The 27,818-nt window shown below is 51.6% G+C and overlaps 1 protein-coding gene across 2 annotated transcripts; it reads left to right on the top strand.

Moving 5' to 3' along the window:
- Positions 1-3,037: 3,037 nt before the first annotated feature.
- LOC309536896 (sushi domain-containing protein 6-like) lies at positions 3,038-26,815 on the top strand. Of its 2 annotated transcripts, none has more exons than XM_082231286.1 (5): positions 3,038-3,156; positions 9,057-9,203; positions 20,582-20,797; positions 23,191-23,329; positions 26,207-26,815. In XM_082231286.1, the coding sequence occupies exons 2-5, from the start codon at positions 9,101-9,103 to the stop codon at positions 26,544-26,546; spliced, it is 798 nt and encodes a 265-aa protein (XP_082087412.1). In that variant the 5' UTR covers positions 3,038-3,156; positions 9,057-9,100; the 3' UTR covers positions 26,547-26,815. The 2 variants fall into 2 exon arrangements, with proteins under 2 accessions (XP_082087412.1, XP_082087411.1); XM_082231285.1 differs by lacking the exon at positions 3,038-3,156 and adding an exon at positions 3,484-3,691.
- The last annotated feature ends 1,003 nt before the right edge of the window (positions 26,816-27,818 follow it).

Here is a 27,818-nt window from a genome sequence, read left to right as displayed (position 1 = left end):
GATCTCAGTGTCCGGGCAGAACGATGGGGGTGGAGACGCTCCTTTAGGTATACAGGACCAAGGCCACTTAGGGCTTTCAAGGTCAGCACCAACACTTTGAATCGTGCTTGGAAACGTACTGGGAGCCAATGTAGGTCTTTCAAGACTGGTGTTATGTGGTCCCAGCGGCCACTCCCAGTCACCAGTCTAGCTGCCACATTCTGAATTAATTGCAGTTTCCGGGTCACCTTCAAAGGTAGACCCACGTAGAGCGCATTGCAGTAGTCCAAGCGGGAGATAACTAGAGCATGCATCGTTTGGGGAGAAAAGCAGATATTTTAGGTTAAATGAACAAAGCTTACTAGCAAACCAGTCAGCTGCTTTAGTGTCGGCTATAAGACTTAAAACAGTTTGAGTAACTCGCCGTGCGCTGACCTATAAAAAGCATAAATATGCACAGGTTTCAGAACATCACTCTTGACCTCCAGTCACTGCCATTTTTATCGAATTTATACCCCACCTTCCTCCAAGGAACAGTTCTCGTCTCCCAGGTCCTAGTAGTCCAATCCTCTTAACAACCAAACTGCACTACACAGTTCACTGCCTGCTTTGGGTACCCAGCAAGATAAAGATAAAAAGCGTGGGCTTGTGGCAGAGACTCCTCTAAGAGTTTGCTCATGCTGTAAAAAAAAATTTCCCTCCGTGGCCTTTGTGCCCACCCACATCCATAGACACCGACCTACTTTCAGACACATAAACATCATAGGCTGCTAAGGCGGTTGCAGGAGTCTACGGAAATTTGAACCCACTGCCTTCTAAGGAACTGGCTGTCTGGTGGGTGGGTTGCCCCCATAAGGTAAAGGGACCCCTGACCATTAGGTCCAGTCGTGGCCGACTCTGGGGTTGCGGCGTTCATCTCGCTTTATTGGCCGAGGGAGCCGGTGTACAGCTTCCAGGTCTTGTGGCCAGCATGACTAAGCCGCTTCTGGTGAACCAGGGCAGTGCACGGAAATGCCATTTACCTTCCCGCCAGAGTGGTACCTATTTATCTACTTGCACTTTTTGGTGTGCTTTCAAACTGCCAGGTTGGCAGGAGCAGGGACCGAGCAACAGGAGCTCACCCCGTCGCGGGGATTCGAACCGCCGACCACCTGATCGGCGAGTCCTAGGCTCTGTGGTGTAACCCACAGCGCCCCCCGCGTCCCTGGGGTTGCCCCCATACCTCAGGACTAAAAAAAACTTTGAGCCCAGATATGTGGGGAGGTTTTCTTCTGGTTTTGCTGCCATTTAAAAGGGGAGTGTTTCTCTCTCCTCTGAACCCAGCCACCTCCAAGCGTTCTAGTCCTGCTGCAATGGCTGTGATGCTCTGCTTGCCCAACAGGTAAGATCAGGAATTCCAGGTATCAAGCTCCTTCTGTGCATCTCCTGCTTTCTCCCACCCCAATCTACCTAAGCAACACCTGGGAGCGGCTGTAAGGCTTCTTTCGCCAGAATCCCAACCAGTGTTAAGAAATCAGCCAGGCTCCGTGTGTGTTTTGCGACTGGCGTAGGTCCAATTGCGACCACGTGGAAATACCTGGGTGGGCAACTGACCTCTCCATCCGACTGGCCCCTCCAACTTCCTCAAGCAGCTCAGCAGAAAAGCTTTTTTTTTTTTTTTTTTTGCTTTTATATTTATATATTTTATTTCTCCAAGAAGTACATGGTTCACCCCATCCCTCAGTTAAACCCTACAACGACCCTGCAAGGTAGGCTAAGAGACCTCCAAGGAGTCAGATGAGCTTCACGACTGAGTGGGGTTTTTGATCTTCGAGGTCCTAGTCCAACGTTCTAACCACTGCACCCTAGTGCCTCATAGAATCCTAGAGTTGGAAGAGACCCCAGGGGCCATCGAGTCCAACCCCCTGCCAAGCAGGAAACACCATCAGAGCACTCCTGACATATGGTTGTCAAGCCTCTGCTTAAAGACCTCCAAAGTAGGAGACTCCACCACACTCCTTGGCAGCAAATTCCACTGTCAAACAGCTCTTACTGTCAGGAAGTTCTTCCTAATGTTTAGGTGGAATCTTCTTGTAGTTTGGATCCATTGCTCCGTGTCCGCTTCTCTGGAGCAGCAGAAAACAACCTTTCTCCCTCCTCTATGTGACATCCTTTTAGATACAGTATTTGAACATGGCTATCATGGCCTCACATGCCCATGTTGGCAGGGAGAGCTGGTCTTGAATCCTTCCAGCTTCCCAGGAGCTCCTTTGGCTTAGCAGCCGTTTGGTCCACTCAGGACGACGGGGGTGGGGGGTGGGGTGGGGTGGTGGAATCTGCCCTCCCGGCCACCAACAAAAAACAGAATAATGGGAGATCAAGGCAAATTCCAGGAAAAGCAGCCGGAAGCTCAGCGAAGCATGTGCTCCAGAGTTGCGCAATCCCCGGGCGCGCTCCTGTGCGCTCTTATTTAAAAGAGGAGCAGGCACTAGGTGCAGAAGGGCTGGGGGCTGATGGGACTTGTAGTCCAACACATCTGGGCGGCTCCACGTGGGCTGGGCGCGCTCCTCCCTCGCCAGAGCAGCCTCGGGTCCCCAGGGGTTGATGGACTACAACTCCCATCATCCTTAGCTAGCAGGACCGCTTGGCCAGGGGTGATGGGAGTTGTAGTCCAACAACACTTGGCGACCCAAAGTCCGGGAAAGGCTAGGTTGGAGTGCCGGAATGGGAGCTGGGAGAGACCAGGGTGCAAAAAGCTCACCCTGGGTGCGATCCTGGGGGGTGGCCGTCACTCTGCCCCTCTCAGCCCTAGCTTACCCCGCAGGGTGGTTGTTGAGATGCAGGGAGATTCGAACGATGTGCGCCACCTTGGGAGTTGCGCTGATGGGAGTTGTGGTCCAACACATCTGGGCGGCACCACCCGGGCTGGGCCGCGCTCCTCCCTCGCCAGAGCAGCCTTTCTCAGCCCCCGGGTCCCCAGGGGTTGGTGGACTACAACTCCCATCATCCTTAGCCAGCAGGACCACTTGACCGCTTGGGGGAAATGGTGGGAAATTTCAGCGCAACAAAGAAATAAATGACCCGGGACAGCTACGGAGTCTGTTCGTTGCCCAACGACGCGCCCAAGGTCAAGAGGAGCCGGAGGCGGTTGCTGGCTCTTGCGGGGCGAATGTGGTGCTGGCGAGGCCAAAATAGCAGGTTCGATCCCCGTATGGGACAGCTGCATATTCCTGCATCGAGAAGGGATTGGACTCCATAAATGGTTCCCAACCTTTTTTTTTTGCCATGCCCCCCAGCACCTCTAAAATCCTGATCCCCCCCCTGACATATAATAATAATAATTTTTATTTATATCCCACCCTCCCCAGCCGAAGCTGGGCTCATATATAATTCTTATTATTCAAAAAATGAGCTCCTATTCACCTGGAGGAAGCCTAAAAAGCACATTAACCGTTAATAACTCATTCTCGAATTGCCCCCCTTAAAAATCAAATTACCCCCCTGTGCCCCACGTTGCGAACCACGGGACTAGAGGATCCTCAAATTGCTCCCTTCCAAATGGACGATTCTGCTAATCCGGATTACCTGCGCGAGAAACAAAGAAGGGGCGGGGCTTGGCTACGGCCCCTCCCACACAGGGAGGATTCCCCTCCCTACTTAAATCCACCTCCCTCTCCCACGCGGCTTTTGGATACCTTCTCCGAGGAGATCTGCGCGCCGGCGCTGGAAGTGGGTTCGTCTTGTTGCCTTTCCCTTCCCCTGCCCCCAAGCTCCTGTCCCCCCCCCCATACCTCCCAACTTCAGGGGAGGCCGTAGAGCCGCTTTATGCGCACTTTACGCGGAGACTGGAGACTGGGGAAGGGGCGCGCAGAAGCCGCGGGCGCCTCGCGGTCGGTGCGCAGCGCGCAATCTTTGAAGCGCCCCGGGGCTTAAGGAGGGGTTTCCTCGTATCTCCCCCTCTCTCTCTTCTTGTTTTAACTTTGTGTGTCTTAAAATCATCTCCGATTGTTAGCGTAGATCCATCCAGTCATCTTTCGCAGAGGTCCTGGGGGGTCGGCTCCCCAAATTCTGCCGCCTTTCATCGCCAAGATACCCCGTTCTTTGCCAGGACTGCCCAGCAAGACCCCTCTCGGCCTTGTGCTCATTGCCCAAATGCGCTCCTCTTGCTGAAGCTTACTAAATCTGTTCCATTGTGAAGGTAAATTGACACCTCCTTATATACATTAAGTGTATGCCAGTGTCTTCACTGCATATGTTTAGGTGCCGGAAGAAAATATTTCTCTTCAACCGGGTATTTGGTTGATAAACTTCTGATGGCTTTGGAAATGTGTTTGTGGGAAGGGAGATAGTGGTTTGGTTTTATGACGTATTTTGTTTGCTCATTTTGTGTTTCTCTGTTGTGAAGCGCCCTGGGATCCTCAGATGAAGGGAGATAGGATACTACTAGTAGTATTAGTACAGTGTACCTCGCGTTACATCCGCTTCAGGTTACAGACTCCGCTAACCCAGAAATAGTGCTTCAGGTTAAGAACTTTGCTTCAGGATGAGAACAGATATCGTGCTCCGGCGGCAGCAGGAGGCCCCATTAGCTAAAGTGGTGCTTCAGGTTAAGAACAGTTTCAGGTTAAGAACAGACCTCCAGAAGTTCTTAACCTGAGGTACCACTGTACTAGTACAAGATGAGTGCCGCAACCCCAAACTTGGTTACGACTGGACCTAATGGTCAGGGGTTCCTTTACCTTTTTACCTCTGGTTACGTACTTAATTCGTTCCGGAGGTCTGTACTTAACCTGAAACTGTTCTTAACCTGAAGCACCACTTTAGCTAATGGGGCCACATGATTTCTGTTCTCATCCTGAAGCAAAGTTCTTAACCTGAGGTAATCTTTCTGGGTTAGCGGCGTCTGTAACCTGAAGCGTCTGTAACCCCAAGGTACCACTGTACTATTATTAGTACTATTAGTAGTATTACTAATACTAATACTACTACTAGTAGTAGTAATAGGAAATATCCTCCTGCTTCTTCAGATTCCCCCCCTTGGCATCTGGGTAGTAAGCAGTGAATTTACTCCCCAAGGTTTGATTTGGAGCCCAGGGAGGGAGCAAAGGTCACCCAGGGAGTTTCACGGCTTAGTGGGGGATTTGAATCCGTGACTCTTCCCTGGTCAGAGTCCATCTCTCTCCTCCTCCATCTTTGAGCCATTGATTGGCTTAGCTTGGGGGTGTGTGCATTGTGGTTCTTGCGGTGCAGTGAGTCTTGCACCTTGATTGCCGGCTGGAAAATGGGTTTAAAAGCGGCCCTTTTTCGGAGCCCAAGATGCTGCTGCTCCCTGTTGCCTTCTTGTTGACGATTGAGTTTCCATTCCACGCGGTTAGTCAGTGGGGCTGACTTCTGAGAACTGGAGGAAACGGGGAACTCCTCTGTGGCTAAAACTTGCCCAAGAGTCAGGGCAAGTTCATGAGTTCAAGAACTTCTTCACTGGAAAATGGCAGGAGTCAGGAGAAAGTGTGCCTCATCTGTTAGAAATTATGGGGTTTCTAGCTGTAATGATTAAGTAAAAAGAAAAGAACGGTTAAAAATTTAATTGGACAATAAGGGAGAGGATTTGCTGAATTAATAATTGGAAATTGGAATACAGAAAGGGGAGGTATGAGGAAGTCGGGGAAGTAAGTTACAAGAAAATAAGGGATTAAAATTATACTTGTTTTTGTTTTATTTGTTTGTTTGTACTATTGTTTTGTCTTGTTTTTATATAACCTTTGAAACTTTAATAAAAATCTTAAAAAATATAGAGAAAGTGTGCCTCATCTGGACTGTTCTGTGGAGGCAGAAGAGCGTGGATCAGGCCAGTGGCCCATCTAGGCCAGTATCCTGTTCTCACAGCAGCCACTCAGATGCCCCAAAGGGCTGCCTGAGAGCAGGATCCGAACGCAGGTTCACTTTCTGACTGTAAGAGCTGTTTGAAAGTGGAACAGTCTCCCTCGTGAGGTGGTGGACTCTTCTTCCTTGGAGCCATTTAAGCAGAGGTTGGGTGGCCACCTGCCAGGGATGCTTTATCTGAGATTCCTGCATTTCAGGGGGTTGGACTGGATGACCTTTGGAGGTCCCTTCCAACCCTACACTTCTATGATTCTCTCCTCCTGTGGTTTCCAGAAACTGGTGTTCAGGGTGCTGTGGTGGACTGGAGGAGATGGGCTGGTTGCCTGTTCAGGGTGGGGTTGAGCTCCCTCTGAAAGGTTCAGAGTTGGGGGTGGGTGAGTGCCCCTGGATCCATCTTGGCCTCTGGAGTAGTAGTGTTGTTGTTTTTTTTTAGTCGTTTAGTCGTGTCTGATTTCCTAACACTGGTTGGGATTCTGGCAAAAGAAGCCTTACAGCTGCTCCCAGGCGTTGCTTAGATAGATTGTTGTTTAGTCGTTTAGTTGTGTCCGACTCTTCGTGACCCCCTGGACCAGAGCACGCCAGGCCCTCCTGTCTTCCACTGCCTCCCGCAGTTTGGTCAGACTCATGCTGGTAGCTTCGAGAACACTGTCCCACCATCTCGTCCTCTGTTGTCCCCTTCTCCTTGCGCCCTCCATCTTTCCCAACATCAGGGTCTTTTCCAGGGAGTCTTCTCTTCTCATGAGGTGGCCAAAGTCTTGGAGCCTCAGCTTCAGGATCTGTCCTTCCAGGGAGCACTCAGGGCTGATTTCCTTCAGAATGGAGAGGTCTGATCTTCTTGCAGTCCATGGGACTCTCAAGAGTCTCCTCCAGCACCATAATTAGTAGTAGTAGTAGTAGTAGTAATAATAATAATTTATACCCCACCCATCTGGCTAGGTTTCTCCAGCCACTCTGGGCGGCTTCCAACAAAATATTAAAAATGCAATAAAACATCAAACATTAAAAACTTCCCTAAACAGGGCTGCCTTCAGATGTCTTCTAAAAGTCAGATAGTTGTTTATTTCCTTGACATCTGACAGGGGGGGCGTTCCACAGGGCGGGCGCCACCACCGAGAAGGCCCTCTGCCTGGTTCCCTGGAGCTTGGCTTCTTGCAGCGAGGGAACCGCCAGAAGGCCCTCGGCGCTGGACCTCAGAGTCCGGGCAGAACGATGGGGGTGAAGACGCTCCTTCAGGTATCCTGGGCCAAGTCCATTTAGGAAGCTCATGTACCCTCCGTGGCAAGGAGTGCCTTTGACAAGCAACAGCTAGAACATCAACTGCACCTGTTCTTGGACCAGGGATGGTCTGTCCATGGGGCACCGGCAGCCTTGATTATTGCAACGTGCTCTTTTCAGGGCTGTCCTTGGGCCTGGTCTGGAGGCTCCAGCTGGTGCAGAATTCCACCCCTGGGCTACTGAAGGGGAGAAAGTATTGCCGGCACATAATTCCGGTGCTCAAAAGTTTGCACTGGGCCAAGGCTCTTGTTTTACTCAGCAGCACTTGTTATCTATTGCTCTAATCAGGGCCGGATTGAGGTTTGATGCGGCCCTCAGCTCCTGAAGGTGACGGGGCCCTTTATATGTCCAGCTGTCCTTTGTCAACAAATTGTCACTGTTTTCTGTGTTGAATATATGCTATATGGTAATTTATGGACCTAATAGGAGCCTACACAACACAATTACAGATAGGTAGCCGTGTTGGTCTGCCATAGTCAAAATAAAAAAGTTCCTTCCAGTAGCACCTTAAAGACCAACTAAGTTAGTTCTTGGTATGAGCTTTCGTGTGCATGCACGAAGGTATCTGAAGAAGTGTGCATGCACACGAAAGCTCATACCAAGAACTAACTTAGTTGGTCTTTAAGGTGCTACTGGAAGGAACTTTTTTATTTTGACTACACAACACAAAACACTCTTGCTGTATGTAGGTTTTATTTTATTTGTTTTTTACCTTATGTTTTGGAAATGTGCACCCAGTTTTTCCCCCTTTAATTTTTTGCCCCCCCCCCCCCGAGAGTGGAGACCCAGGCTAGAGCTTGTTTAGCTTAGACGTACACCTGGCACTGGCTCTAATGATTAATTGGATCAATGCGGTACTCCTGTCCAGAAACCCATCTCCCAGGGCCCAACTCTTCCTTCCTTCCTTCCTTCCTTCCTTCCTTCCTTCCTTCCTTCCTTTCTTTCTTTCTTGCCTTTAATAATAATAATAATAATAATAATAATAATAATATCTTTATTGTCATTGCCCCCTCTCGGGGACAACGAAATTACTTGGCTGCTCCATCCACCCAGGTAGGGCACTCCACACAAAATGAAAACAACTATAAAAACACTAATTAAAACAATACAGTATAATACAGCAAGGAAGATTAGATGACTTTCAAAGTCCGGGCTTCCCATTCAGGGCCGAGATCGCTCTGGAGAAGAAGCTGTTCTTAAGACGGCTCATTCTTGTCTTCATCGTCCTGTATCTCCGTCCCGACGGCAGGAGCTCGAAGAGACAGTGACCAGGATGCGATGGATCTTTTACTATGTCCAGTGCCTTCCTATGGCACCTTGTGGCATAAATCTGCTCTAAGGTGGAGAGTGGGCAGCCAACAATGCTCTCTGCTGCCTTAACAACCCTGCACAACCCCAACCTGTCCCGGGTAGTACAGCTTCCGTACCACACACATAAGCCATAAGTGAGCACGCTCTCAATGGCACAGTGATAGAAGGCAAGCAGCAGTTTCTGCGGAAGATGGTTTTTCCTTAGAATTCTCAAAAAGTACAGTCTCTGCTGCGCCTTCTTCACAAGCCCCCTTGTGTTGACACTCCAGGACAGATCCTCTTGTAATTCAATGCCCAATATACCACCATTATCTTCCAAGGATCTCAAGATATACATAGTTTTCCTCCTCCCCATTTCCCCCTCCCAACAACCCTGAGAGGTAGCTGACTGGCCCAAGGTCACCCAGGGAGTGGGGATTTGAACCCTGCTCTCTCAGGTCCAACACTCTTAAAACCCTTCATGCCCCACTGGCTGTTTTCATTGGCCTTTCTCAGTTGGGTGCCCTCTGCCTGTTTTGGACGGACAGTCCCTTAGCTGGCGCAGGGTGGAGTATCCCTGCCCTTGAATGCTGAGTCCAGGTGTTTTTCGGGCGTGCAAATATTGATCCGTTCCTTCTCTTCCTCTGCCACAGGGTCCTTGGGTGACCTTTGTCCTTTCCCCTGCTTGCCAGAGCTGATGCTCAAGATGTCCTGCTCTCATGAGAAGACCATGAGAAGCTTATTCGTGTGCCTGGTTCTCGTGACGCTGGGTGACACCCGGCTTTCCTTCCGGAGAAAAGGTAGGCATCCACCATTCGCTGGGTGAGCAACCTTGGCGGTTCCTACGTAGTCTGTGTTTTCAATCCCCTGGCATCAATGGCTGTGATGGGATCTTTGTCTAGACTGAGCAAGGCTTCCCCAGCTTGGGTCCCCAGCTGTTTTTGGACTACAACTCCCATCATCCCTAGTTACCCAGTGGTCAGGGATGATGGGAGTTGTAGTCCCAAAACAGACAGACCCAAGGTTTGGGAAACACTGGGATTCCAGATTTTTTCAGATCCCCCATCCCCATTCCGTAAACTCATCCTCATAAACCTGCCTATAAAAAAAGCATTATTCCGAATAGCGGTTTGCGTAACCCACTAAGGAAGCAGAAAACACGGTAAAATACAAAGCAGTAGCAATTAATTGCACATTGATTCAAGGGTTGCTGTGGTAGGTGAAGCTTTGTGCATTTCTAGTAGGCAGTTATACATAAATAGGTTATGCTACGAATTTCCTTAACTTTTACTTTTTTGTCCATAAAAAATGTGCAAATATATATTTTTTCCATGCAATTTTCTCTGCTGTATGTTGTGTTTTTAGCTACAATATTAGTGGTGGACATGCAAAAAGGCTGGAGCATTCGGGGAAATGATATATAATTGTCAGGGGTTCAGGAGCAGAGACGCAGAGAAGGGAGGAAGCAGAGAGCGAGGGGGAGGAATCCGAAGGGAAAATGAGTGATGATGACGACCCGAGATCTCCAAGCCTAAGCAGTGAGTCAGAGGACTCCCAAAAGGGAGCCCCAGTGAGCAGAGCAAGGGGGGGATCCGGGGGGACACCCCAGGAGGAAGGGAACAGAGGAGATTCAGAGAGTAGCAGCTGGAAGTCGGGACCCACGCTCAAGACTGAGAGCAGCAGGGAGGAAGGTAGCCAGGCATCGGGTTCCGGAGGCTGTCAGCAGGAGGGAGGGCACGAGTCAGGGGTGGTCACGCCCTCCTCAGAGAGCGAGGCAACGGTTAAGAGGAAAGTAGAGAGTTGGGCGCGCGCGCCAAGTTCAAATGCAGCGGAAGCTGGAGCAGTAAGCAGCCCGGAGAGTGAGCCAGGTCCCAAAGCCCGCCGCAAGGAGGCCGAAGGATCAGGGGGGTCAGCGTCAGAGGAGAGTAGAAGGGAGGAGGCCCAGGGGGGCAGAAGGACCCAGAGACGTAGGGAGAGGCGAAGGAGGTGGAGCAAGGCTAGGGTATTAAGCTGGTGTGCAAGAGGCGGGGACTCAGACGGGTCTTCGCCGACCTAGGGCAGAAGGTGTAGAGCTGCACGCTGCAGTTCGGAAATGAAACCTGTAACTTAATAAAGACTCTTATAAAGTGAACGCTGGCGGACTTAGTCCTATGTGAGCTGGGACTGGGTGGCAGCTCTGACAGTAAGACCCGTCTCACAAAAGCTTCGGACACCTGATATCTCGCAGCGGAGAGAGAGGCAGCTGGAGGAGGGGATCGGTGTTTGGGAGCAAGCTCACGACGGTTAGCAGAGATGACGGAAGCAGAGACAGTTGCAGCGCTGCAACAGGCAGTTACCCAATTGAACGCGGAGGTACTGGCATCCAAGAAGAGGGAAGAGGATGCGGCAGCCGCCTACAGAGATCTCCACGCCAGGTTTGAAGCATGGGTTAAACACGGGCAGCCAGGACCCAGACCGGAGGGGGTTGGGTTGGCACGGAGAGCAGGAGGGCTTGTGGCTCACTTCGATGGGAATTTACAACAGTACCCCAATTTTCGAGCAGACGTAATGTGCGCACTGCAACTGCTGGCAAAAGACTTTAGAGATGAGGAAGAGAAAGTGGGGTTCATACTATCCCATTTGCATGGGGATGCTAAAGCGTGGCTACGCAATTTGTGGAGGGATAAAGATCCGGCGCTTCAGAATGCAGATGCCTTTATCAAAGCGATGGATGCGTGTTTTTGGTCTACTATTGATGTGGATCTTGCCCGACGGGAGATTCATGGACTAAAACAAGGGAGGGCAAGCGTCCGGCAGTACCACGCCCGCTTTTTTGCGCTGGTGAGTGCCTTAGAGTGGGACCGGGATTCGCCCCCTGTCAGAGACCTGTTCTGGGAGGGTCTAAGCTCTGCGGTCAAGGATGAGATTGCAAGGGGGGAGAGGCCCCGAAGCACGCAGGAGGTGGTCCAAAGGGCGCTGACTGTGGGGGTGAGGCTGGAAGAACGTCCATGGTGCAGAGATGAAGGACGTGGAGGGCGCGAAGCAGCGAGAAGTTTCTCTTTCATTCCAAGAGAAGCAGCGCGTGCGCAATCCACACCTCCGCCTGGAGGGGGAGGGGAACCGATGGAGGTTGGAGGTGCAAGGGCTCAGTCAGCAGCCAGAGCCCAAGCACCGACAGCAGTGAAAGCGAAGCCTCCTAGAGGGAACAGGAAGTGTTACATCTGCGAGGATCCAGGCCATTTGGCGAAAGAGTGTCCCCGGAGGTTCCACAAGCACACTGCAGCCTCAGCAATGGTGACTGCAGCAACGCAGCAAGGAGAACCACAGCAGGGAAACGACGATGTCTGGCTGGAGACAGAGGCACTGGGGCCCAGCCAGACGCATCAGTGAAGCAGTCCCCAGCGATCTTGCAACCCACGGACCCCCTCCCACCCAAACCAGTAGTGCAGCTCACAGCATCTCTCCAGCTACCCGATGGCGTCACTATCGAAGTGCCGCTTTCTGTGGATTCTGGAAGCAACGCAGACTTTATAGCGCAGGATTTTGTGGAGCAGCACGCTATACAGCTACTGCCTGCCACTCTGCCCCTGCAAGTCGTCACAGTGGATGGCAGAGAGTTGCTAGGGGGGCAGGTGGTGAAGCAAACGCCACCGATGGTGATGCGCCTTGGCAACCACAGGGAAGTCATGAGTTTTAATGTCACCCAACTGTCGGACACGCCCATTGTGTTGGGCATGAGTTGGCTGGACAGGCACAGTCCGACACTGGCTTGGTACCAGAGACAGCTGATCTTCGGCTCCTCTTATTGCGCAGAACACTGCATCCTGCCCAGACAGGAGGGAGAGGAGGAGGAATCACAACTGCAGTTGGGAACGTTGCAAGCAGTCCCCCACAAATACGCAGACTTTCTGGAGGTCTTCTGCGAGAAAGAGGCTGACAAGCTACCACCGCACAGGCAATATGACTGCAAGATTGAACTCCTACCAGGGGCGACGCTGCCGAAAGGGAAGCTGTATTCCATGTCTGAGGACGAATTACAGGAACTCAAACAGTTCATAGATCACAATTTGCAGCGCGGTTTCATCCGGGAGTCCAGGGCAGTAGGGGGCAGTCCTGTTTTCTTCGTGAAGAAGAAAGACACGCCCCAAAAAAGACTGGTGGTGGATTTTCGCCTCTTAAACAAGATGACCAAGCCTTCTGATTTCCCCATGCCCAGGATTGACGACCTACTAGCGACGGTGCGCAAGGGACGCGTGTTCACCAAGTTGGACCTGCGAGGTGCGTACAATCTCATCCGCATGAGGGAGGGCGATGAGTGGAAGACAGCCATGTTCACGCCTCTGGGCACCTACGAATACAGAGTGATGCCGTTTGGATTGCAAAACGGTTCTCACTGTTTCCAAGCTTTCATGCATCATGTGTTGGCGGGACTCCTTTACAAGAAGTGCGTCTGCTTTCTGGATGACATCCTGATATTCTCCGAATCGCAGCAAGCCCATGACCAAGATGTTCGGGAGGTGCTGAAGAGGCTGCAGCAGCATAGACTGTACGCCAAACTGGAGAAGTGCCAGTTCGACACGACGGAGGTGGACTTCTTGGGTTACAAGTTGTCGGACAAGGGGCTAGCCATGGACAGCGCCAAGGTTCGGGCGGTGTTGGATTGGAAGAGCCCGCGCAACCGGAAGGAGGTCCAGCGGTTTGTCGGCTTCGCCAACTTCTATCGCAAGTTTATCAAGGGGTTCGCGATGCAGACGGCGGCCATTACGGACACGCTAAGCTCCAAGAAAAAGAAATTCATCTGGACGGAGCAGGCGGAGCAGTCCTTTCAAGCACTCAAGCGTCTCTTCGCGTCGGAAGAGCAACTGCTGCATATCGACCCCAGCAGACCGATGCGGGTAGAGACAGACGCGTCCGATAGAGCAGTGGGAGCTGTCCTGCTGCAAAGGGACCCACAGGGGGTCTGGAGGCCGGGAGCGTTCTACTCCAGAAAGCTCAGCAAGTCGGAGCAGAACTACACCATCTGGGACAGGGAGTTGCTGGCCATTCATGCAGCTTTCAAGGCGTGGAGGCACTTCCTGATCGGCGCCAAGCACACGGTGCAGGTCTGCACGGATCACAAGAATCTGGAGCACTGGCGCACGGCTCAGTTCCTGAACCAGAGGCAGATACGTTGGGCGGAGTTCTTTGCTGACTTCAATTTCCGAATAGAGTACGTCCCAGGCGACACCAACGTCATGGCGGATGCACTGTCCCGCAAACCGCAATACCTCGAAGAGGCGACGCCAGCGGCAGCCATGCACATCTTCGCGCCAACAGCGTGGGCGTGCGCTTCAGCCACAGTAGACCTGGATGCGGTGCGGCGGGCGTTGCAGGACGACTCCTTCGCGCAGGCGAAGATGGCAGAGGTGCACAAGGGCACGGCGAAGGGCGACGAGTTCCAGATACGAGACGGCTTGCTCTTACGTAAAGGGGCCATCTACGTGCCGGGAGACGAACTTCGCGCCAGGGTACTGCAGCAGCTGCACGACGCACCCACGGCCGGGCACTTTGGCACGGAGAAAACGGTGGAATTAGTCGCAAGGGACTTTTGGTGGCCCAGACTGAGAGGGGAAGTCGCGGACTACGTTGCGAGGTGCGACACCTGCCAGAGGGCCAAACCGGTGCACAAACCACCGGCGGGACTGCTGGAACCGCTGCAAACGCCGTTTGAACCGTGGGAGAGGGTGGCCCTGGACTTTGTTACGGATCTACCCAGCTCGAGAAGCAAGACACCCGCAGACCAACGGGCAAGCAGAGAGGGTCAATGCCATCATGCAGCAGTACCTGAGATGCTATGCCAATCAACAACCTGCGACCTGGGTGGATTACCTGCCGCTCGCCGAGTTCGCTTACAACAACACGAAGCACGTGTCCACAGGGGTGACGCCGTTCTTCGCCAACAATGGGAGGAATCCCAGAACCTTCCCGGGACGGGAGAGAGTGGGGGACGGGGAACCACAGACGGCGGACGCGTTCGCGTCAGAGTTGCAGGCGGTACACGATCAACTCAGACAGCAGCTGGAGCTAGCTAAGCACGCCTACAAGGTGCAAGCTGACAAGCACAGGCGGGTTGGCGAAGAGATCCAAGTGGGAGACTGGGTCTGGTTGGCAGCCCACGCAGTGCCGACCAGGTCACTAGCCAAGAAGAAGTTGGGACACAAGCAAATTGGTCCGTACCAAGTCGAAGCACAGATCAACCCGGTAGCCTTCCGACTGGTGCTGCCGGAGGGTTCCAGAATGCATCCGGTGTTCCACAGGTCGGTGCTCACTCCCTACAAGGCACCTCACAGATTCCAGGAGCCAGGGACGGCACCGAGTCCGTTCCGGGAGCGGACGGAGACGCGAGGGGTGACGCAGCAAGACCCCATCAACGAGGTCACGGAGATTTTGGACTCCAGATGGGGGGAAGAGGGAGTCGAATACCTCCTAGCCAGAGAGGGCACCCGGGCCAGCGCCAATAGCTGGGTGCCAGACTACGCTTTGGAGGAACCCCTGCTCAAGGACGAGTTTCATGCCCTTTTCCCACACAGACCCATGCCAGCGAGCTTCTTCGACGACTGGCTGTTCACGCCCACACTTTCTTCCAGCACGTTCCATGGATTCGACTCGGACGGGGAACCCGCACTGAGCACCCGTTCCCCAGAAGGATCGCCGGCGGGTTCGGCGTCAGACACCTCGTATTGGTGGGACGATCGACCGGAGGAGCAATGGCGCCGGAAGTGGCTGGAGATGCCAGGTCGAGCGACCGACGCAGAGACTGACATGGACGTGTTCGGGGAGGACCTTGGGTTCGAGCACGGCGGTACAGAGATGGAAGCGGAACAGGTCAACGTCGGCGACCGCGAGGAGGAAGACTCGGAGGTCTTCAGTTGGCGGCCAACCACGGGGAGCGAACTGTATCCGGCATTCCCTCCCGTGATGATGGAGCACCCAGCACCCACACCTGAAAGCGGGGAGGGGGGAAGGGGGGGCTTCGAGGGGGGGATGGATGTCAGGGGTTCAGGAGCAGAGACGCAGAGAAGGGAGGAAGCAGAGAGCGAGGGGGAGGAATCCGAAGGGAAAATGAGTGATGATGACGACCCGAGATCTCCAAGCCTAAGCAGTGAGTCAGAGGACTCCCAAAAGGGAGCCCCAGTGAGCAGAGCAAGGGGGGGATCCGGGGGGACACCCCAGGAGGAAGGGAACAGAGGAGATTCAGAGAGTAGCAGCTGGAAGTCGGGACCCACGCTCAAGACTGAGAGCAGCAGGGAGGAAGGTAGCCAGGCATCGGGTTCCGGAGGCTGTCAGCAGGAGGGAGGGCACGAGTCAGGGGTGGTCACGCCCTCCTCAGAGAGCGAGGCAACGGTTAAGAGGAAAGTAGAGAGTTGGGCGCGCGCGCCAAGTTCAAATGCAGCGGAAGCTGGAGCAGTAAGCAGCCCGGAGAGTGAGCCAGGTCCCAAAGCCCGCCGCAAGGAGGCAGAAGGATCAGGGGGGTCAGCGTCAGAGGAGAGTAGAAGGGAGGAGGCCCAGGGGGGCAGAAGGACCCAGAGACGTAGGGAGAGGCGAAGGAGGTGGAGCAAGGCTAGGGTATTAAGCTGGTGTGCAAGAGGCGGGGACTCAGACGGGTCTTCGCCGACCTAGGGCAGAAGGTGTAGAGCTGCACGCTGCAGTTCGGAAATGAAACCTGTAACTTAATAAAGACTCTTATAAAGTGAACGCTGGCGGACTTAGTCCTATGTGAGCTGGGACTGGGTGGCAGCTCTGACAATAATGAACTGGAAAAAAATGTTTAAGATAACTTTTGTAAAAACAAACCAAACAAGAAGCCTTTTTAATAGACATTACAGGAGAAGAAATACCAAAAGACTATGCATGCAACGACAGATGCAAGAATGCTTTTTGGCCAGAGATGGAAGGAAGAGGAAAAGTCAGCCAAGGAAGAGTGAAAATGATGGACTACACAGAAATGGCAAAAATGACTGGGAAGATAAGACAGCGAGATGATAGTAAATTTAAAGAAGAATGGTATAAGTTCATAAGAGTACATTAAGGAACAATGTAAAGATTTAAAGACGTTAGCGACGCTCATTGTCGCTAGCCATTGGGCATGCTGGCTGCGGCGACTATCCCATGCCCCTAAGCTGGTCTGCTGCTCTCTGGAAGATGTTGCCCCACCAAGATGGGACAGGCTTGAATGTTGGATGGCCGACTGTCATGTATGCTTTAGCTGAGGTTCCTGCATTGCTTGGGGTTAGACTGGATGACCCTCGGGGTCCCTTCCGACCCTACAGTTCTCCAATTCTGTGTGCAGAGGAGGGCAACTGAGATGATCAAGGTAACCGAGTCTGATGAGGAATGGTTGAGGGAGCCGGTCTGTTTCAGCCTGGAGAAGACGGAGAGGCGACCTAGGCATCCAATGAATGTTGGAAGATTCAGGGCAGATAAAGTGCCACATTTTTCACTCCATAAGACACACCTAGTTTTTAGAGGAGGAAAACAAGAAGAAAAAAATATTCTGAACGAAACAGTGGATGTATGATTTTTGTGGTTCATGCTGTGGCCTCAGACATGTAATCTGATGGTAAATTTGGGGTGACCCAATGCAAAAATCCTGAGGATCCATGCGGATCCGTGCTTTGTAACCACGTTTTTGCACCATTGCAGCCCCACGCAACAGTGGATGCGTGATTTTTTTGGTGCAGGCTGTAGCCATGGACATGCTATGTGATCTGATGCTGAATTTGGGGTGACCCAATGCAAAAATCCTGAGGATCCATGGGCTTTTACCTCCCCTCTCCCAGGCAACCTTCTTTATTGCTAGCTCCCTTATCTCCCTCCCGATCCCACTGATCATCTGTTTCCTTTCAACACTCCCTTCCCTCTTGTTTGCCTTAGTGTCTTTTCCTTAGGTGGAGCAGTTTTTTGCTCCTCCTTTTATTCTAATTTCTCTCCTTATTGCTTTAGCCTTCCTGTTTCCCCCCTTTGCAAGTTTGCTGTCTTTACCTCTCCCCTCCCAGGAAGCCTCCTCTATCTCTAGCGTCCCTTATCTCTCTCCCCGATCGGCAAATGATCAGCAGCTTTGTTTCAACACCCACTTCCCTCTTTTCAAAAAAGAAAAAAGCATAATCTGCTTTTCACCCCTCGGCAATTCGGCTCCAGGGACCACACATTTGCTCCATAAGACACACAGACATTTCCCCTTACTTTTTAGGAATAAAAAATGCGTCTTATGGAGCGAAAAATACGGTGCTTCTTCACATTGTAAAACTATGGAACTCTCACCCACAGGAGGCAGTGATGATCACCAATCTAGCTTTTAAAATGGGGTTAGGCCATTTAGGGCTTTCAAGGTCAGCACCAACGCTTTGAATTGTGCTCGGAAACGTCCTGGGAGCCAATGTAGGTCTTTCAAGACTGGTGTTATGTGGTCCCGGAGGCCACTCCCAGTCACCAGTCTAGCTGCCGCATTCTGGATTAGTTGCAGTTTCCAGGTCACCTCCAAACGTAGCCCCACGTAGAGCGCATTGCAGTAGTCCAAGCGGGAGATAACTAGATAACATTGTTGCAGATGGCTTACCTGGGGAGACCCCTGGCCCCCTCTTGGGAACGGGACTCAGGTGGAAACTGTCTTTCCTCGTTGCACGACTTGGAGCACAAAACCTCAGGTGGTCAGTCCAGAGCCAAGTCGCCAGTCAGAAGCCGTCAACTGAGGCCGTTCGTCATCTACATTCCCAGGACTACACGGCCTTGCCTCATGCCAGCACTTCAGCTGCCAGAAACCGCAGAATGGGGTTGTTGCAAGTTTCTTGAAAAACAGGTGTGTTGCAAGCTGAATCTGCAGACTGCTTTGGTCACAGGAGTTGGATCGTAGACTTCTGTGAGCAACAGCGCTGAGGCTGAAGTGCAAAACCGGGAAGAGATTCGGCAAAGGCGGCGCCTCCTTTTTTTACCCTGAATTCATGGATTCCCGTGTTTTGCAATGTGTCTGTCTGCGTGTTGCCACATCGAGCCGTTACGCGGAATGAGGAAGAGCAGCAAGCTTTGACGTATCGTTGTGCTACGTAATTCTTTATGTTGTCGCTCTGTGCTCCAGCTTCTGAGACCTGCTGGGCATTGCCCACTCTCTCTGCCAATTGTCTTTCTCTCCCCTTCCCCCCCTCCCGGTAAAGGGTTTTTTTTTATTTCATTGTTAAAGGTAAAGGTAAAGGTAAAGGGACCCCTGACCATTACGTCCAGTTGTGGCCGACTCTTGGGTTGCGGTGCTCATCTCGCTTTATTGGCCAAGGAAGCCGGCGTACAGCTTCCGGGTCATGTGGCCAGCATGACTAAGCCACTTCTGGTGAACCAGAGCAGCGCACGGAAATGCCGTTTACCTTCCCGCCGGAGTGGTACCTATTTATCTACTTGCACTTTGAGGTGCTTTCGAACTGCTAGGTTGGCAGGAGCAGGGACCGAGCAACAGGAGCTCACCCCATCGTGGGGATTCGAACCGCCGACCTTCTGATCGGCAAGTCCTAGGCTCTGTGGTTTAACCCGCGTCCTCCCAGGTCATAGTCAGTCCGTCACTATAACCATTACACCACCCTGGCTCTGAATACAATACTGGAAACATTGCAGGGGTTGGACTTGTTTAATACACATTGTTAAATGTTTATAAAACAGGGAACAATTACAGGAGCAGAGGAAAATGGAAAGTTGAGAAACAAGACTATAGAATGAGGCACGTAGAATGAGTAGAGCACCTGCACATGGCATGGCTTAAAATAACACACACAAAAACCCCATGTAAATAATATCATCATTATCTGATTATCAAGTCTACTTCCAGATTTGCCAGGCGTGTGACAAGGGAAGTTTTGAAAATGATGATTTCGTTGTAGATGTAAGGAGGGGCTGCCAAGTCATTTAAAAAGCGTCTGGAGGTTCTAGTCCCTGTTGAAATCTCAAATGATGGCTAGTTTTCTCCAGCGTGGCTACATTCCAGAATGAGTGGTACCCAAGCATCTGGTGCAAGATTTTGGGCTGTTTTCCACCGAGTAGCAATTACTATCTCTTGAGCTGCCAAGATCATATATAACCCTCTGCCAATTGTGATCTTTGCAATGATGAGTGTTTGATATATTTTGGCTCGGCTGGCAGAGCGTGAGATCATTTATCTCAGAGTTGTGGTTTTCAACCCCACGTTGGATGAAAGATTTCTGCATTGCAGGGGGTTGGACTGGATGACCCTCGGTGTCCCTTCCAACTCTACAATTCCACAGTGGTTAATAATAATAATAATAATAATAAATTTATTTGTATGTATTTGTATGGGGATGAGTTTATGGAACCAAGGTGGGGGCAGTGGCCCCCAAAAGTTTGGGAAAAGCTGGACGAGGGCTTTATAGGTCATAACCAGCACTTTGAAATTGTCACAGAAGTTATAGAATCATAGCATTGAAGGGGACCCCAAAGGTCATCTAGCCCAACCCCCTTCAAAGCAGGAATCTCCCCCCCCCCCGCAGCGTTGGACTTGAACCCACAACTCTGAGATTAAGAGCCTCATGCTCTACCGACTGAGTTGTCCCAGCTTGTCTGGATGATTCTCTCGACTTCTTAGATGCCTTAAGCAAGCTATTTTTAATAATAATAATTCATTATTTATACCCCGCCCATCTGGCTGGGCTTACCCAGCCACTCTGCTTGGCTTTCAACAGAATATTAAAATACAATAGTCTATTAAACATTAAAAGCTTCCCTAAAGAGGGCTGCCTTCAGATGTCTTCTAAAAGTTTGGTAGTTATTTTTCTCTTTGACATCTGGTGGGAGGGCGTTCCACAGGGCGGGCGCCACCACCGAGAAGGCCCTCTGCCTGGTTCCCTGTAACTTGGCTTCTCGCAGGGAGGGAAGGGCCAGAAGGCCCTCAGAGCTGGACCTCAGTGTCCGGGCAGAACGATGGGGGCAGAGACGCTCCTTCAGGTCTGCTGGGACTTTGAGGCCGTTTAGGGCTTTAAAGGTCAGCACCAACACTTTGAATTGTGCTCGGAAATGTACTTTGATATCCTTTTAGAGCCTGTTGCAAGGTTTCTGTTTCTGATGGCTCAGGAACTGGGCCACCAAACACACTTGGGGATTTTGGGTTTGCCCATTTCCTTTGCGCTCCTTTACATCCCTCCCCTCTGCTTTTTCCCTCTGACCCCAGGTTGTAGACCACCAGAACCGCCTGCTCACAGTGCCTACCGATGCCAGGCCCCCCTGTGCCAGGAGCCTATTTTGGACTCGGACCTGTTCGGACCTGAAACGGTGCTGGAATTCTACTGCCTACCTGGATACGTCACGACCAGCCTGCCAGCCCTCGCCTTCTGCCGAGGAGGGCAGTGGAATATGCTGAGAGACCTCGCTTGCATGCCCCCAGGAAGTAAGTGTTGTGACCTCTCTCTCTCTCTCTCTCTCTCTCTCTCTCTCTCTCTCTCTCTTTCCCCCATACCCAGAATAAAAATGCAAATCAGAGATGACCCAACTGCATGAACTGCATGAACAGCCCCTTGAGGCTTCGACTGACTCTCCTGCAAAGGAAGATGGTGGCATCTTGTTCTTTTTTTAAAGAACGCTTGGCTGCGTTACTCACCCAACAAGGAGTCTAAGAACGACTGGGGGGTGGAGCTTGCATTCCTTGTGCTGATCAAATCGGCCGCGTTGCCTGGGGACTCGCCTTTGCTCAGCGCTTCCCAGCGGAGAGGTGACAGTGGTTTCCCTTGCTGCATCCCCTTTGCCGGGTTGCTGCGCTGTGGGAACCACCGCTTGAGGCTTCGTTGGGCTGCTGGCTGGGCTTTCTGCCTTTGGCTCAGGGGGGCTCAGAAGTTGAACATACCTGTGCCCCTCGGAAAATCCCTTATTTTGGCTGCTGATCCCTTATTTTTGAGGCTGCTGGTCCCTTATTTTCAAATCTGTGAGTTGACAGCTATGGATCCAGCAGGCTGTTCTCATGCAATATTTCAAGTGGCATGCAATCCATGGTGTCTTGCGCACACCTAGCGTTGCACCCCACAACCTCCGATGTTGCAAGGGGGCCTCTCCTTGTGTCCCACATTCAGAGTGTCGTGGGCCAGTCCCGAGTGCCATTCATGCAAGATGCAAAATTCGGATTCCCTGGGCTCAGAATTCAAGCCTCTCCACCGGTTTGGTTGCCACCTTGTGGACAGAACCGCAACAGCAGTTCACTCTGTCACCCGCCGTTTTGCAGGCGGCTGCCATTAGATGCGAAGGAGAAGAAGAATCTGACTTTGCAGAGAATTGTTGGTGAAATAGACTCGGAGTTGAGAGTTGATTTCATGCTCTTTATTCAGCTCATAGAGGTGAGGAGGAGGAATGGAAGTTCCCCCACAATATCTGCTTTATGCAGTGGTGCCTCGCAAGACGAAAAGAATCCGTTCCGCGAGTCTCTTCGTCTTGTGGTTTTTTCGTCTTGCGAAGCAAGCCCATTGAAGGATTAGCGCTATTAGCGGGCTTAGCGGCTTGGGAAAAGGGGGGGAGGAAAAAAACCCCGCAGGAACTCGCAAGACATTTTCGTCTTGTGAAGCAAGCCCATAGGAAATTCGTTTTGCGAAGCACCTCCGAAACGGAAAACTCTTTCGTCTAGCGGGTTTTCCGTCTTGTGGGGCACCACTGTATACATTATTTACACATTGGGCCGCACCTGATTGCCTATTCCAGGATTCTCCTGTAGGCCAATCAGGTTGTGGATTCACTTCCTGGAGCTGGATTGGGTGGCTCCTGCGGACCAATCAGATTGCTGCATTCTGGATCCTCTTCAACCCAGTACATAACAGTTGGGCTCAGGGATGATGAGGCGACTTGCAGTCCAGCAACGTTTGCAGGGCACCAGATTCGCTTTTCCTACAGCCACTGAAAAGCGAGTGTTCAAATTTTAATCCCAGGGATATGAATTCAGACTCATTCAGATTTGCATTTATTTGGGTCCAGTTTATTTGGGCCAGTCCACTGTCCCTCAGACCTTGGGGGGGGCGGACTATATTTTGAAGAGAAAAAAAACGAATTCCTATGCCCCACAAATAACCCAGAGATTCATTTTACAGTGGTGCCCCGCAAGACGAATGCCTCGCAAGACGGAAAACCCGCTAGACGAAAGGGTTTTCCGTTTTGGAGGTGCTTCACAAAACGAATCTCCTATGGGCTTGCTTCACAAGACGAAAATGTCTTGCGAGTTCCTGCTGGTTTTTCCCCTCCCCCCCTTTTTCTAATCCGCTAATCCGTCAATGGGCTTGCTTCGCAAGACGAAAAAACCGCTAGACGAAGAGAATCACAGAACGGATTCTTTTTGTCTTGCAAGGCACCACTGTAAATAAAAGCACACATTCTACTCATGTAAAAACATGCTGATTCCTGGACCGTCCGCGGGCGGGATTTAGAAGGTGATTGGGCCAGATCCGACCCCCGGGCCTTAGTTTATCTACTCATGGTCTAAGTTTGATGATATTCCAGCAGCAAAATGATCTCAGTGTTCAGGGGGCAGAATGCTTGCAGGCTTCTCAAAGACACCACCCCTGTTAGGATGGGCAGCTGGCCTGGACGGGCCAGTTCGGGTCATTCCTGCCACCACAGACATTTTTGACACCTCTTGCCCTAACCTTGACTGACCAAGAAGCAGCTTGCCTTATTCTTCCATCTGTGTAGGTCTTCCATCTGTGTAGGCCTCACTGTTTAGTTTTGGGCACTGATACCCGCAGTCCTTAACCAACAATTTCCCACCTTCCATTAAATCTCTCCTGCCTCCCCACCCAACCCTTGCAGCTCCACGTCCCGACACCTTCCTCTCCGTGGCCTCTGTCCCCGTGGTGCTGGCTGCCGCCGTGATCTTTTCCGCCATCCTGGTGACGGTTGTGGCTTGCGTCCTCCTGAAGACGAGACTCCACTTCTGCCACTGCCTCAGGTGAGCCTGGGCAAACTCCAAGAGTGGATCCTGTTTGTGGTCTGCTACCTTCCACTGTTGAAGTGTATTTATTATACAGTATGTTTAATGTATTAGGGATGCGGGTGGTGCAGTGGGTTAAACCACAGAGCCTAGGACTTGCCGATCAGAAGGTCGGCGGTTCGAATCCCTGTGACGGGGTGAGCTCCCGTTGCTCAGTCCCTGCTCCTGCCAACCTAGCAGTCCGAAAGCACGTCAAGTGCAAGTAGATAAATAGGTACCACTCCGGCAGGAAGGTAAACAGCGTTTCCATGCACTGCTCTGGTTCACCAGAAGCGGCTTAGTCCTGCTGGCCACATGACCTGGAAGCTGTACACTGGCTCCCTCGGCCAATAAAGCGAGATGAGCGCCGCAACCCCAGAGTCGGTCACGACTGGACCTAACGGTCAGGGGTCACTTTACATTTATGTTTGCTGTATTACGTGTTATAAGAAAAAACAACAACTGTTCCCTTTCCCTTATGGGGTATCCAAGGCCCGTACAGAGTCCTTAGGTGGGTTCCCTATCGGTAGGAGAAAATAACAGAGGCCAACCAGAGAATATTGAGAAGCAAAGCAGCTAGTAAGCCTGATCTTTATTAAACTGTTGCAACAGGTGCTCCCCCACCACACGCAGGAGGAAGAACCCAGAACAATGGTGTGCAAGCCCTTATATAGACTCTTGAAATTGCCCACCCTGTAGCTCAAGACCACCGCCCAAAACATCATACATACATCACAGAAGGGGGTGGTCTACAGCAGAAATCCTGTCTGCCAGGATACCTGACAATGGTCACTGATTGCTTTACCTGGGCAGCCTGGCCATTCTTTTGTGATGGTTAACAGTTTAGTTCCTGAATGCTGGTCACAGGCTCACCCTATTCATACACAAATATGCCCTTAAGGCAGGATTTGCAAGCAAAAAGACAATGGGAAGACTTATCCCATTTGCCTCCCTCCTTGGAAAGGAATATTTGAGGTCATTGGGAGAGTCAAAATGGCTTCAGGATTACTCACCCCTGTGATTTCACACACACGGCTCATATATTTAGATATGTGTGCATTTATGAATACAGTGGTACCTCAGGTTACATATACTTCAGGTTACAAACTCCACTAACCCAGAAATATTACCTTTGCTTCAGGATGAGAACAGAAATTGCGCAGCAGCAGCAGGAGGCCCCATTAGCTAAAGTGGTACCTCAGGTTAAGAACAGTTTCAGGTTAAGAACGGCCCTCTGGAACAAATTACGTTCTTAACCTGAGCATAGCTGTCAAGTGTCCCTTATTTGAAGGGACAGTCGTCCCTTATTCCAGCGCCATGTCCCGCTGCTGTCCCTTATTGATGGATGTCCCTTAAATTTCAAAGGAAGCAGCTCCTCTCCCTCCCTCCCTGCTGGCCAGGGAGGAGGGAGGCTCCAGCTGTGTTGCTTGGCTGTGTTGCTCACCCAATAAGAAGTCTAAGAACGACTGGGGGGTGGAGCTTGCATGCCTTGTGTGTGGCTAGTTAATGCAAGCTGAGGGGTTTTTTGAATGAGGACGCCATTTTGTTGCACGTGCTGCTGCAAACTTTGCAGTGCAAAGCCAGGCCGAGGAGCCATCTTAAGTTGAGGCTGCACAGGCCTTGTGGTGCATGTGATTCAGATTCTATTCAGTTGAACCTCTGGTTACAAAGTTGGTTGGACAGTGTTCTCGAAGCTACCAGCATGAGTTTGACCAGACTGCAGGAGGACAGGAAGACTGGAGTGCCTGGAAGAGGTGCGGCTGCAGGTCCCTTATTTTGGAGGCTGCTGGTCCCTTATTTTCAAGGCTGCTGGTCCCTTTTTTCAAATCTGTAAGTTGACAGCTATGAACCTGAGGTACCACTGTATTTATTCTATATTTGACACCTTAAAAATCTTATACTCAAGACTGTTTTTTTTTTTTAAATGGATAGCTGTATATACAGTGGTGCCCCGCAAGACGAACGCCTCGCAAGACGGAAAACCCGCTAGACGAAAGGGTTTTCCGTTTTGGAGGCGCTTCGCAAAACGAATTTCCCTATGGGCTTGCTTCGCAAAACGAAAGCCCATAGGGAAATCTCCGGGACAGCGGGGAAGCGCAGCGCGTCTTCCCCACTGACCTCGGACCTCCTCCGAAGGCTGGCGGTGGGGCGGAGAGACCTCGCCGCCAGCCTTCGGAGCATCCTTCCGAAGGCTGGCGGCGGGAGGAGGTCTTTCCGCCCCACCGCCAGGCTTTGGAAGGCTGCTCCGAAGGCTGGCGGTGGGGCGGAAAGACCTCCTCCCACCGCCAGCCTTCGGAAGGATGCTCCGAAGGCTGGCGGTGGGGCGGAAAGCCCTTCTCCCCGTGCCAGCCTTTGGATGGCTGTCCTGAAGACTTGCGGTGGGAGGAGGGTTTTCCTTCCCACCGCCAACATTCAGAATGCTGTTCTGAATGTTGGCGGTGGGGAGGAAAAACCCTCCTCCCACCGCAAGCCCCGGGAACAGAGGAGAAGCGCTGCGCCCCTTCCCCTCTGTTCCCGTACCTGTCCTGAAGGCTTGCGGTGGGGAGAAAAGCCCTTCTCCGCACTGCCAGCCTGGCAAGCGGTTTCCATAGGAACGCATTAATTGATTTTCAATGCATTCCTATGGGAAACCGTGCTTCGCAAGACGAAAAACTCGCAAGAAGAAAAAACTTGCGGAACGAATTAATTTCGTCTTGCGAGGCACCACTGTAGATATTTTTAAAAACGAATAGATTGGTCCTTCTTACACACCCTTCCTCCCTTTTGCAAGCTGCGGGGGTCACACTTTGCTCGGGCTTGTACAGAACTTTGGCTTCAAAGACCCTCACTGCCATTTCTCTCTCCCCCCCGCCCCAGTTCCTATGAGCCCCTGGACGACCCGTTGGAGCAAGTGGAAGAGCTCGACGTGCCCGGACTGGACTGCAGCGGAGGGCCCCTCCCCTCGTACGAAGAGGCCGTCTACGGTCACACGGGGTGCCCCTCGCCTCCAGGGGCGCAGGGCCCAACCCCTCTGGTCCTTTCCCAGGAAGCCCGGGCCCCCCCAGATCTCTGCGGCCTCGGAGAGGAGCCCCCTTCCTACGAGGACTCCTTGGTGGCAGCTTCTGCCGGATCGGGACCTGCCCCAGGAAGAGAGTCACCCTCCCAGCTCCCCACATCGCTCTTGCCCCCGGGTGTTGGAAAGAAGGACTGTCCTTAGCCAAGCTTGCAGCGCTTTTGTTGATCCGCCTTGGAGCCACATTACCTCCCTTCTTTTCCCCTCCACCCTTTTCCAAGTGGCTCCCTGTACAATCTTGGAGGGGGGGGCGAGAATTACGGGGGTGCCCTAAGGAAGCCCCGCCCCTCCCTGATCAAACGCTGCTATTGGAGGGCTGTGGTGGGCGGAGCGTTGCATCCGCCAATGAGGGATGACTTAATACCCCGGCCAATGGCCCCGTGGCAGTGGAGCCATATTGCAGATTCAATGGGCTGGTTGGTTTTCTGTGCCGGGACGCAACTAGGAATTCTGTCCTGAGAATTCTTGGTTTGTTTGGTTGTTGTTTTTTTTCTTAATTTACGTTTTAATTTTCTTTTAAAGCCTTTTTCTTAATTCATTTTATTTCCCAAAGCAAAACGTGAGTGTGTGGATATGGGGGAAACTCATAATTCCTTCTCTCCAAAGCCTTCCTTGCCTGCTGAGCTCAGAACTCACGCAGCTTGGAGGCTGCACTGGGAGCCTCAAGGGGACCAGTTTGGACCTGCCCCTGACTGGTCCCTTGCCCCAGTAACGGATGGAAGTCTTGGCCCAAATGGCTCGGGGGAACTGTTCATACATTGACTCCCTCCGCTGAATTTGGTTCTGCAAGAGCAGACTTGTGACTTTGCTGAAGAGGCCAGCCCGAAAGCAGTATTGACATTTGCCAGAACTCTGGGTTAATCGCCCCATGTTGTCTGAGTGTACGCTCTCCGATATACTTTTGAATGCTGTTTGTCATTTTCAGGGATTTATTTTTAAAAAACAATTAAAACTTTGTTCATTCTACACTTGTGGACTATTTTTTGCATCTGCCTTGAGTGTGTGGACTTTTTAGAAAAATAAATCAATCTGCAAAGTGTTAAAGTCTGGACCGGGATGAGTTTTGGGGGTGTAGAAAGTCCCCCTAATGTACTGATTACAAATTGTTTCTGAACGGCCGGTTATCTAGATGTCGACCCCGTGTGCAGTAGCCGGGAAAAAGGCAAATTCCATGTGAGGGATCATTAGGAAAGGAAGTGAAAAATGAAACTGCTGGTGTCATAATGCCATTGTTCCCGGCCCCCCACTTCCAGTTCAGACTCCACAAGGGTATATGTCAAATTAACATTATTATAGTTTTGCTCCAACAGGCATCACTTTGCCCTCGCTTACGTTGAATTGCCTTTGCCATTTTGCTGCCCGTTGGCTCAGTTTGGAGAGCTCTTTTTGGAGCTCTTTGCAATCTCGTTCCGTTCC

The sequence above is a fragment of the Podarcis vaucheri genome (assembly GCF_965113315.1).
Source record: "Podarcis vaucheri genome assembly, chromosome: 7".
Lineage (NCBI taxonomy): Eukaryota > Metazoa > Chordata > Lepidosauria > Squamata > Lacertidae > Podarcis > Podarcis vaucheri.
Note: the sequence above shows the minus strand (reverse complement) of the source record. Positions and strands in the feature narration are given on the sequence as shown.